Source organism: Carcharodon carcharias, chromosome 5 (genome assembly GCF_017639515.1).
Source record: "Carcharodon carcharias isolate sCarCar2 chromosome 5, sCarCar2.pri, whole genome shotgun sequence".
Classification (NCBI taxonomy): Eukaryota; Metazoa; Chordata; class Chondrichthyes; order Lamniformes; family Lamnidae; genus Carcharodon; species Carcharodon carcharias.
The window spans coordinates 43,542,715-43,555,627 of record NC_054471.1 but is presented as its reverse complement, the minus strand read 5'-3'; the positions used below and the strand labels follow the sequence as shown (position 1 = coordinate 43,555,627).

General features: G+C 40.5%; 1 protein-coding gene across 5 annotated transcripts in view; it reads right to left on the bottom strand.

Moving 5' to 3' along the window:
- The window catches only part of rev3l (REV3 like, DNA directed polymerase zeta catalytic subunit), a 221,247-nt gene that overhangs the window by 47,802 nt on the left and 160,532 nt on the right, over window positions 1-12,913 (bottom strand). For all 5 annotated transcript variants that reach the window (XM_041187885.1, XM_041187886.1, XM_041187888.1 and 2 more), the window contains 4 exons: window positions 10,884-10,966; window positions 8,106-8,228; window positions 5,295-5,502; window positions 3,886-4,003 (listed from right to left, as the gene is read on the bottom strand). In XM_041187885.1, the coding sequence (XP_041043819.1) occupies window positions 3,886-4,003; window positions 5,295-5,502; window positions 8,106-8,228; window positions 10,884-10,966 (532 nt within the window). The remainder of the gene's footprint in view (window positions 1-3,885; window positions 4,004-5,294; window positions 5,503-8,105; window positions 8,229-10,883; window positions 10,967-12,913) is intronic.

Here is a 12,913-nt window from a genome sequence, read left to right as displayed (position 1 = left end):
TCACATGCTTCCAGATTCAAGTATCTCTCCTAGGCTTCAGCACAAAAATCAAGGTCAACACTCCAGTGCAGTACTAAGGGGGTGCTGCATTGTCAGAGGTGCTATCTTTTGGATGAGAGATTAAAATGAGGCCCAATCTGCCTATTCAGTCCTTATAAAAGATACCATGGCACTATTTGGAAAAGGAGCCCAGGAGTTATCTCCAGTGTGCTGGCCAATATTGATCCCTCAATCAACATCACAAAAACAGATTATCTGGTCCTTATCACATAGCTGTTTGCAGGACTTTGTAAATTAGCATGGCACTGGGTAAAGTCTCTCTCCATAGTCTTCCATGAGGGAATTTTCACAGGAGGTGCATAAAGAGTGCAGGCAATGGTTACATTAATTTGAAAAGCTCAATTGATTTTCCTTAAATGAATCCTTAGAGGGCACGGAGATTAAAGTTTGTGGCAGACTGTTCGAGTTCTGGTCCTTAACTGGTCTTGGTAAAAAAGAATTAGCAAAGGAGCACATTGGGGTGCCACATTTCCTATAATACAACAGTGACTGTACTTCAAAAAGTACTTAATCGGCTGTAAAGCTCTGCACTGAAATCTGGGCCAGGATTTTAAGCTTGGCGTGTGGGCTCATGTCGTGCATGGGTATGAAATAGCATGCAATGATGTCAGGCGAACACCCCGACATCATCAAGCACTCGCGCGATATTTCAGTCAGCGGGCATGCGTGGGAGTCGGCAGCAAGCCCGCCAACAATTAAGAGGACGGTTAAGCCTATTAATTAAATAGAATTTTTCCCCGCCCATCCAATTTATGGTTGGCAGGTGGGCAAATAGGCCAAGCAGCCTTTGGATTTTTGTGAAAACCTCATCCACAGGCAGGGTGAGGTTTCCGATGTTAATTAAAAACAAAATAAACATTTTTAGAACTCATTTTCAACATGTCCCTGCTTAGAGTCACATTTTTTTTTTGAAAACTTTATTTTTAATGTGAGAAGTCTTCAGCTTCCTGAGGCAGCTCTGTGCCTTCAGGGAGCTTTCACAGAGTGCACCTGTGCTCATGTGTTGACTTCCATGCTTGCCCTCCTTCCCCTTCCCCCCACACAACCCTAGCAGCGCTGAGGTATCAGCGCAGGTTCCACACTGGCTGGCCATTAATTGGCCAGCTTGTGTGAAATCACCATCTGGGCCTGATCGTGGGCGGCGGTCTGTTGTGTGGCTACTCCCGTGCCCATTGACTGCGTCCGCCCGATGAGGTAAAAATTCTGCCCCTGGTCTTTAGATTCCTTTATGCTCTCACTTCAGGGAGTTACCTACCATTGCAACCTGCACCAGCCTAATTTCAACTCCCATTACCTCCAGTTTTTTAACTGACCATTTATGCACCTCCTTTTCCAATCATTCCACATTAATCCCATTACTTATTTTTTTCCAACTTTTTCAAATGCCTTGGGGCAATTTAAATGTTATAGATACTTTATCAAAGCAAGTTATATTTTCTGGACATGAGTGAAATGGACACTGGTGTTACACTTGCTTTATCCATTCAACAGTGTATGCCCCTCAGGTTTATACCAAATGCCCCTTGAAATAGGTTTACTTTTAAAACTCCCAATGAGAGCCGAGAACAAAAATGGTAAAACTCATTTACAATTCAAAATTTACAACCAAAAGTACCTACTGTGCATTCAGAACAGATCATCCAATGCTTCCATTCAATAATTTCAGTAAAAAACCTATGAAGTTTATGGAATCATAACGGTACAGAAAGGGGACATTCAGCCCACCATGTCTGTGCCAGCACTCTACAAGAACAACTCCCCTGTCTTTTCCTCCACTGCACATTTGTCTCCAGGTGCTTATCTAATTCTCTTTTGAAAGCCAATCTACCTCCGCCACACTGTTAGTACATTCCAGACCTAACTACTTGCTGCATAGTATTTTTTCCTCATGTCTCCTTAGGCTCTTCTGTCAATCACCTTAAATCTATGTCCCCGGGCTCTCAAACCCTCCGCTAAAGGCAACAGCTTCTCAATCCACTCTGCCTAGACCCCTCATGATTTTGAACACCTCTATCAAATCTTCTTTTAACCTTCTCTTCGCCAAAGAGAACAAAGTCAGCTTCTCCAAATGATCCTGGGACCATTCTTGACTCTTTTTCTGCATGTTCTCCAATGCCTTCACATCCTTCCTTAAGCTTGGTGCCCAGAAGTGAGCAATTCATCATAACTTCCTTGCTCTTTTACTCCATGCCTTTATTTAAAAAGTCAAGGATCGCGTTTGCTTTTTCAACCACTTTCTCAGCTTGCCCTACTACCTCAATGATTTGAGCACATATACCCCCCTGCACTCCCCCTTAGAAGTACTTAGTTTATATTTCTTCTCCTCATCCTTCTTACCAAAATACAAGACTTCAAATTTCTCTCCAATAAGTTTCCTCTGCCAAATGTCCATACTTACTGCCAGCTTAAGTCCACAAAGTCTATCACTATCCTCCTAGCAGTTTACAACACTTCCAATTTTTGTATCATCTGCAAATTTTGAAATTGTTCTCTGTATACCTAAAGTCTACATCATTCGCAGTGGTCCTAATACTAACCCCTGGCAAATTCATTGTATACCTTCCTCCAGTCTGAAGCAACCATTCACCACAACTGTTTCCTGTCACTCAGCCAACTTCCTTTTTATTTCATGGGCCTCAATTTTTCTGATAAGCCTATTAAAGCCTTTGGAGTCCATATACAACAAGTCAACCACATTACCCTTATCAACCATCTGTTACCTCAAAAAACTCATTAAGTTAGTTAAGCACAATTGATAAATCCATGCTGGCTTCCCTTGATTAATCCATCCTTGTCCAAGTGACCAAGTGACTATTAGTTTTACAATTCTTTAGTCCTCTGGTGCACCCCCACCCCACACACAGTGTCCAAGGAGGGTTGGAATGGCCAATGCCTTTACAATTTTCGCTCTTACTTCCCTATCTAATATCTCCTCTTCATCAATTTTTAGCCCATGCTGTACCTCAGTTACCTCCTTCTTCACTATGACTTTGACAATATCTTCTTCCTTGGTAAAGACAGATGCAAATTACTCTGTCTCCATGCATGAATCCCCTTTTTGGTCCCTAATCAGCTCCACCCCTCCTCTTACTACCCGTTTACTACTTACATGCTTATAGAGGACTTTTGGATTCCCTTTATGTTAGTTACCTGTCTCTTCTCAAACTCTCTTTTTGCCTCATTTCTTGTTTCACTTCCCCTCTGAACTTTCTACAGTCAACCTGGCTCTCACTTGTCTTTATCAGCCTAACATCTTTCATGTGCCCGTTTCGGCTTCATCTTACTCTTTATCTGGTTCGTCATCCAAGGTGCTCTGGCTTTGGTTGCCATGTCTTTCTCCTTTGTGGGAATGTACCTCCAATGTGCCCAAACCATCTTTGAAGATAGCCCATTGTTTCCATGTCTGTTGAGAGTACAACATTCCCCAAGCGAAGAATAATAGCTTTTTCCCTCTCTACACAGAACTTGCATTAATTAAAAACACTCAAACATAGAGATACCATTAGTTAACAGTCAGCAACATTATGCTAAATGCAGATCAATTGCCAAAGTGTGCTAGCATTACTTTGGTGGGCCCACAAGAGAAGCACAGCTGGTACTAAAGCAATTTCCATTAGCATTAAAACAGGACGCTCCCACCGCCCTAATTCGCTCCCTTTCAACTGAAGGGATTTATTTGTCCTAAGTGACATATTCACAATCGTCATCACAGAGAACTATGAGCTAAGTTAGGAAAGTTTTGGGGAAAGGGTGGTGGAGGTGAGATGGTTAAAAAAAATTACTTCGGTTTTCAAATAATTATAATGCACATAACGCTTATAGTACCTTCTGATGTTATTAATGAGTTCCTGAAACAGCTCCTTCTCGTCATTCACATAAGAAATTTGAAGACCTGTTACACCAGATCTAACGAGCAGTGGGGTTTTGCTCCCGAGTCCTGCAACTGTGAATAAACACTGCCATTTTACTCATGCCAAAATGTAACCAGCCCTGTAAATTCAGAGTAACACTTGATGCTGCAAAATACAACAGCACATCAGCTCAGCTCATCTGGTATAAACCAGGGCCTCAGCTATTCACCAAAATGAAATTGGTGGCTAACTTATTTCCCAAGATGGCCATAGTTAGAAAGAAAAGTATATAGAATATCAAACAGAAGCAGGCTCCAACTTAAACTATACAACCTTAAATAACTGGCAAGCAAAACTTTACACAAGGGAATCTAATGGGCTTTATAAACGTACAGCTTATGTCATCAGCTAAGTCAGTCATCAATCCATAATGCCTAATTTTTAAACATGAAGATGTCATTTTTTGATATCCAAGTATATATCAGCGGGTTTTCAGCTGGGCATTGGAACTGGTCTCAGAGTCCAAAGTGGAGGAAAGAAAGAAAGGATTCCTATTCCTGGTCATTATGCAGTTACCACAGTTAGAAAATATTCATGTTGGGCAAGGACACAATTGGTCACTGCTGTGATGTCCTATAAAACTAACAGTGACCCAAGAATAACTACTTCAGCAATTTGGTGCATTAGAAAGATTTGCAAGTATAGAAGTAAATATAACGGCTAGTTATTGGCTTGTTCAAGAATTGCTCACCACAGAGATCCTAAATTTTCCAACTATACTTTCTTGAGGTCAACACTTGTACCAAGACTTGAATGCTGGTACATTGAGAGTGCAATACTTTTCAAACCGACCTGAGCCATTACAGCTATTAGATATTTTTCTGCATTTAAACGCACTATATAAATACAGGTTGTTATTGTAATATGACCTTTCTAGTACACAGAGTTTGTTTAGTGGGTCAAGAAAACCAAATTATGGATTAATTTAAGCAATCAGTAGTAAATTAATTATAGCAATTAACTCATTCCATATAATTCCAATTCTTCTTCAAATAGGTAAAGCATAATAAGCATAAGCATAATATGAGTCAATGTAAATATTGGAGTGCACTGAGTAATCTAAATGAACATTTGTCTACACAAATCAAATACGAACAGAAGTAGTTTGCCCTCTCAACATGCAAAATATTAGCAGAGCAAATACACAACAGGCCATTGATTCTGGTGGTAACGTGACGGCAATGTGTGGCTAGTTAAGCAGTTTCTGTATTCTCCAGTGTTCATGCACACTAATGATATAAGAGTAAATTGTAATTATGTATACCAACAATTATTAATATCAACAATTATTAATAAGTGACAATTTGGCCTATTGCTTCATACCAGAAAAAGAGGTGCCTTTGTTGGAGCAGGTATGGCCCTTATCAATTACTATAGCACCAATAACCTCAGTTTTGTTTGTTTCTGGTAGCAGTGCATCAGAAGTAACACAGTAGAATAAGGCACAGATTGGATCAAATTCAGGATCAGGTTCCAAATCACGTCTGGAGCGAGCATGTAATTCCATACTCATGAGTACAAGATACTGCACCTGAAAAGAGAAACAGGTCAGAGAGGTAATGCACAATGCATTTAATTATTAATCATAAAACTATAGTGAACTTCAGTCCAAGCAGAGGGTGTAAAAAGCTTGAATGAAAGCAGAAAATGCTGGAAATACTCATGTCAGGCAGCACACGTGGAGACAAAAGCAGAGTTAACATTTTAGGTCTGTGACGAAAAGCTGCAGACCTGAAATGTTAATTCCGTTTTTCTCTCCAAAGATGCTGCCAGTCCTGAATATTTCCAGCATTTGCTGTTTTTATTTCAGATTCCCAGCACCCATAATATTTTGCTTTTGTGTAGAAATGAAGTTGTTCTTTAAGCTAATTCAACATGAATTGGGAAAGTAAGCTTAGGCATGCGAATTCAAAGTTTTAACCTATTTGGGATGATGTGCTCTATACTTTGTATAGCCAAACAAAAGGAACTTTTAACCTTCCTGGTCTTGTAGGACTATCAGTTGTGGAGAGGTCACTAGAATTGATCATCAGGAGCAAAGTCTCCAATGCATCTTTTAAATTTATTCTTCCAAGGGATGTGGGCACCATTGGTAAGGCCAGCATTTGTTGCCCATCCTTAATTGCCCTTGTAACTGAGTGGCTTGCTAGGCAATTTCAGAGGGCAGTTAAGAGTCAACCATATTGCTGTGGGTCTGGAGTCACATGCAGGCCAGACCAGGTAAGGATAGCAGATTTCTTTCCCTAAAGGCTATTAGTGAAGCAGTTGGGTTTTTTTTTTAAATGAGAATTGATGATAGTTTCATGGTCACCATTATTGAGACTAGCCTTATAATTCCAGATTTATTAATTGCAATATAAATTCAATTTGAACCCTTGTCCCCAGAGCTGGGTCTCTGGGTTACTAGTCTAATGACATTACCACTACATCACCATCTCATGTGTCTCTTGTTCTGGACAAGTACAAGATAATCTAAGAGCATCTGCTTGGATTTGTGAAGTGTAGGCAGTGCCCGACAATTTAGTTTAATTTTTTTTGAGGAGGTCACTGGCATGCTGGATAGGGGGCTGATGATGGATGTTGCCTATATGGATTTTCAGAAGGAATAAGATTCAACAAAAGAGATGGAATTGGACATAATTCTGTGACATGGGTTGGCAATTGGTTGAGAGGTAGAAGACAGTAGGATAAAAAGAACACACTGATTAAATGTAGCATATCCAAGATTTCATAAGACAGTAAATTGCATTGATGGGAACAGGAAGTTACAAAGGGACATAGACAGATTAAGTGAGTGGGCAAAACTGCAGAAGATAGAGCTCAATGTGAGGAAATAAGAGCTTATGCAGTTTGGATTAGAGAAAGACAAAGGCAAATAAGAGCATTTGCTTAATGGTGAGGGACCAGGGTTAATGGAAGATCAAGTGGATCTTAATGTGCATATGCAAAAAATAACTGGACCATACGTCAATACAAAAGACAAGGCGACAAATGAATTCTGGCCTTATCTCCATTTGTTTGGAATGCAAAACTGAAGCAGTGATGTTTTGAAAGCCCTGGCCAGGCCCCATCTCATGTACTGCATTCATATGTGGGAGCCAAACTTCAAAAGGTATATTGGCCTTGGAGGAAGCACAGTGCAGGTTAACCAGAATAAAGCCAAGGTTAAAAAGTTAAGTTAGGAGGACAGGCTGTATAACTTGGTTTACACTCTTAAGTTTAAGAGGTTGAAGAATTATCTAATCAGGTTGTTTAACTCAAGATAATCTAGATAAATAACATATCCAACAACATATCCTTCGATTCCTCTCTTTCTCTCATATTTATCAATTTTTCCTTAAATGCATCTTTGCTTGTTACCTCAACTCCTACTTGTAGTACAGAGTTCCACAGGGTTTCTCCTGAATTCACATTTGGATTTTTAAATTATCTTATACTTACATTAGTTTTACTCTCCCCTGCAAGTGGGAACACTTTCCCTACATTTATCCCAACAAACCCGATTCTCTTATTCTTTCATGGATGTGGGCATCAGTGGCAAGGCCAGCATTTGTTGCCCGTCCCCAATTGCCCTTGGACAGAGTGGCTTGTCAGGTCATTTCAGAGGGCAGTTAAGAGTCAACCACATTGTTAAGGGTCTGAAGTCACACCCTAAAGGACATTAGTGAACTAGGTGGGTTTTTATAGTTTCACTGAAACTAGCTTTATATTCCAGATTTATTAACTGAATTTAAATTCCACCAGCTGCCATGGTGGGATTTGCGCCCATGTCCCCAGAGCATTAGCCTGGGCCCCCTGATTACTAATCCAATGACATGACCACAATGCAGCCATCTCCCCAATACATCTCCTTTAAGAGGGTCCCAATCTGTTCAATTTTCCTAATAGGTATTAGCCTTAATTCTGGTATTATTCTAGTGAATCTTTTTTTGCATCTTCTCCAATGCTTCCACATTTTTTCCATAATATGGAGGCCAGAAATGTTCCCAGTACCCCAAGTGCAGTATGACTAAGGTCTATACAAGTTTCACACAACTTTTCATCGTTTCAATTCTATCCCTTTAGAAACAAAGCCAGCGCTTTGCTTCTATTTTTTTGAAAAAGACCTTAACCTGCATAGAGAAAATACAATACCTCATGCAAAGCTTTTGCCTCTTGGAGGTTTTGTTGGCTGACTTTGAAGCCGTAAGAGTTGTTTAGAGTTGGTCCTTCTATCTGAGACACATTCTTCTTTGCAGATTGAAAAGCAAACTGATTCTGGAAAATTGTACAAACATGGTCACACTCAGTTGTGAAATAGCTTAAGTGCCAAACACATTTTTCTTTTGATATACAGTAAGTGCAGTTGTGTTTCTAGATATTTACTAGCTAATAGGAGAACCACTCAAGGCCTTGAATTACTCAATGTGAAATGAACTGGGAGTCATAAAATCTGCATATTCGTACACCTGTTGCTTTAAAGCAAATGTTCGTCAAATGACAGTGGCCAGAATTTTGCCGTTGGCAAGTTGGGGGCGGGGCCCGCTCACCGACGCGGGATGACATTGGGGGGAACCCCCGGCGTCATCCTGGTCCATTTAAATCTTTAGGAAGGCGGGCAGACACTGAAATCAGCTGTCTGTCCGCTGACCTATTAATGGCCAATTGAGGCCATTGACAGGATAATTAAGATAATTAAAGGTCCTGCCCGTTCAACCTTAGGTTAGTGGGCAGGGCAGGAGCCCCCGGTGCGCTTCTGAAAAAACATGGAAACCCCATCCACCGGCCAGATGAGGTTTATGTCCGTTTTTAAAAACTTTAATAAAGTTTCTGTGCTTCTTATTAACATGTCCCATCTCGTGTGACATTGTCACATGAGGGGACATGTTAATAATTTTTTAATTTTTCTATTTTTAAAGTTTTTTTTAAGATTGTCAGTAATCTCCCTGAGACAGGACTTTGCCTCAGGGGGATGTGCGCTCTTTTGCGCGCATGTGTGAAAGAGCGCACTTTGACAGTTGGGGGAATCCCTCCCCCCTTGCACAGGAAGCGCATAGCATTTCCCATCAGGCAGCCCGCTCCGCTGGGAGGGCCTTAATTGGCCCGCCCACTCAAAATGGTGGCAGGCCCCGTTTCGGCAGTGGGGCTCCCTTCACCACTGATGCAGCTGTGGCAGCATTGTGTACCACCTACAAGATGCACTTTAGAAACTCACCCGGACTCCTTCAACAGCACCTTCTAAACCTCTACCACCTAGAAGGACAAGGGCAGCAGATGCATGGATACACCACCACTTTTGAGTTCCCCTCCTAGCTACTCACCATCCTGATTTGGAACTTTATCGCCATTCCTTCACTGTCACTGGAACTCTTCCTAACAAAACTGAGGGTGTACCACACCACATGGACTGCATAGGTTCAAGAAGGTCACCACCACCTTCTCAAGGGCAATTAGGGAGGGCCTAGCGAGTGAAATGCACACCCCGTAAACGAATAAATAAAAATAGAACAGATTTAACACTGGTAGCTTTTGTATTAACAATGAGGTTTTTTTTTTTGCTTTCCAGGTTTTGTACAGTATAAGGCGCTACCAATTATATCTAATACAAAGCTGACTTTGCACCAAAGAAATATAAAAACTGGTGACACTATGAAGCTCCAATGAACAAATGAAGGCAACACTACTTGGTGAAAACAGACAAATTATTCATTAACAACTTGAATTAGGGAATGAGGTCTTTCTTCAGTTCTGTCAGGTCTTTGAGTGCTGAGAAATCCATTACATGCTGCGCCAGAAAGAACCACCTGCTCTAGCAGAATGCCCTGGTCATCCCTGATGGTTCCGACCTTGCTAAGGGATGGTAGTAAATTGAGTCTATGTGCACATATCAATAACACCAATAACATCCATTAATGGATGTTCCTACCCAAGATTTTGTTCCAATTGGAGGCAATTTCCCAGACTGACAATTGCTCTTCGTTTACTACCTGGTGCATCATTTTAATGGAAAAAAATATAAACCAACAGTTAAAACTTCAACACCCATCTTGGGGAAACTGCAGATGTTGCCTTTTTGCACAAAGCTAAGCCACAGGCTACTAACTTCCTCAATTTCCATGGTGACTGGGATTGAGGGCTGAGAGAAGTGGCAAGTGCTCGAGGCTAGAGCATTCAGTTAACAGTTAGGTATACACCACATGACAACTAGGACCTAATAATGTGAAACAAAATAGAGTGAAAAATGTGGATAATATAAACTGATAATATAATTATATAATATAAATTTATAATATAATTTATATAATAAATTTATTTGTATTCATATTTATTTTAAAATAAAATTTTATATCCGTTTTGGATGTAAAATTAAGGTAGTTAAACACAGTCGTTTGTAGTACAGTTGTTGAATATTGCTGAAAAGATGGACTAGTTGCCAAAGGTTTTCATCTTGCACTTATCAGGACAAATTCCTTTGACATTCTTGCGATTATCCTGGTGTGTGCAAGACAAAAAGTTTCAGCAACATGTCTCTACTTTCAGCAATATCTGCACCTTGACCTCTCATAATTTTACAGGTCAACACTGAAGGTTAGCCTCCAGATTACTTAATTTAGTTCTCTGTAACATAGCGTCAACGTCTGGTCATTTTTGCATTCTTCATCGGAAATCTCAGTTTTTCGCCAAAATTCTCAAGTTGGAAAAATTTATAACTAATCTTTCCTTATAGCAATCACCAGCTAACATTTTAACCAGTCTCATGTCTGCCAAAACATTGATAAGAAACCAGGAACATAAGTGTGCCAAGGCACGGACAAGTTGGGTAAACCTTTTGTTGAATTTATTTAGCAATTTCAAAAGTCAGGGGAGAAAAAAATTGCACAGTCATGCATATTTAAAGCACTGCAGCACATGAACCTTCAGCTTGTGTGTTACCTTAAGTTGAGTTGTCAGTAGCACTCTCCTCAAGGCATCAGAGTTACTTGCCCTTCTTTGACTTATCTTCTGAAGCCTGGGTTCTGAATAGATTAAAATAGTTTGTATATTAAACAAAAAAAAATCACTAATCCAAACTGAAGTTCATTGAATTATAGGTTATAACCAGTTTAATTAGGACCAGAATTTGGTAACTAAGTGAGGAGATGCTGCTAAATCCAAGCTGACATATGGCCTAGAATCACAGTAAACCCTAAATAGCATCCATTATGCTGAAAGAAATGATAATATTCTTAATGCTGCAACATCCATGTGGTCTGTATGGCTCAAGTATAATGCATTTTTGTAGGTCAAGTAAAAGGAGCCATTATATATAATTTGCTGCATCTAGCTGTTTCTAGGCACCAAATACCACAATAGTTAAGCAATAATGTCATTGAGAGGAAACTCTGAAATGCTTCACTAGCTGCAGCTTTAATTTAGTAACTAATAAGCTAAAATACTGGAGCACCAATAGAATGAGTACCATCTCCTTAAACACCTCCATCCTTATATCACCCTCTTCCCCTTTAAGCCTCTCCTTATAAAGTTTTTTGGAACAAATCTATGATAGCCCTTCTTCGGTTCAGCATCCATTATTGTCAGATTATGTGACCTCTACCACCTTGAAGGAGAAGGGCAACAGATGTTCGGGAGTACCCTCTGAATCTCACACCATCTTGACTTGGAATTACTTCACTGTTGCTGAGTCAAAATCATGGAGCTCCCTCCTTAACAGCAATGTGTGTGCGCCTGCACCACTTGGATTGCAGGGCTCAAGAAGGTGGCTCACCCCTACCAGGGCAATCAGGGATGGGCAATAAATACTGCTCTAGCCAGCAATGACAACATCCAGTGAAAGAATGGATAATAAAAAAAAATGCCCCCACAAAGTGCCTTGTGACTTCCTATTCAGCAAGTTAACAGTTTCAGCTGAGTCAACAAGGTACCATTCACAGCTCAGGTATGTTTAAAAGCAATTCTTGTTTGCTGCCAAAAGGAGAAAAACACTGCTCTTTTGCACTTCCTAGTGTTGACTCAGAACAGCAGAGACCTAAAAGTAGAAAGCTAACCTGCTATCTCAGACAGAGGCGCTGAGTGGTCACAGGAGATCAGGCAAGAAGTTAGCAGGTAAAAGACAAGTGCATCTGAATTGAGACTAGAATAGCCCAGCTTACATTCGCCTGCACAGTAACTGAATAGATCAGGTTTGGTTGGCAGTGCTCAAGTGACAGTAGGAAGTTCAACATGAGAGAAAGTATATGGCTTCATAGCATTCTGAATCCCAAGATAAAGTACCTGGCAATAACAGTTTGAGAGTAGAATTACCAATATCTCAGTAGAAGCAGCAGCAACTGAGTGGAGTTGACAGACACCTTCCCTAAAAGAGAATTTATTTTAACCTGGCTATTGCTAACTGCTAAAAATCTACCAGCAGCTATTTTTGTTGAGTTACAACATGGTAAAAAGAGAGACAAGTGGATGAGAAGACACCCCTCCTTCAGGCAACGTCCAAATTTAAGTGTTAAGTATGTTGACATGTTGCTTTTCCTTTTGCCTACTGTTTTCCGAATGGAGGACATTGCATAATCATCTGTAGTCCACAGAAATTGGAATCTGACATCTAAACTTAGCAACCCTGTTACTGGACGATTCTTAAAACTATCTGTTCATGTGATGTGCTGACTAGGCCAGCATTTATTGCCCAGCTCTAGTTGCCCTTGAGGAGGTGGTGGTGAGCTGCCTTTTTGAACCGCTGCAGCCCATGTGGTGTTGATACACCCACAGTGCAGTTAAGGAGGGAGTTCCAGGATTTTGATCCAGCGACAGTGAAGGATATTTCCAAGTCAGGATGGTGTGTGGCTTGGAGGAGAACTTCCAGGTGGTGGTGTTCCCATCTATCTGCAGCCCTTGTTCTTCTAGATGGTAGTTGTGGGTTTGGAAGGTGCTGTCTCAGGAGCCTTGGTGGGATAATTTTGGCATAATTTCAT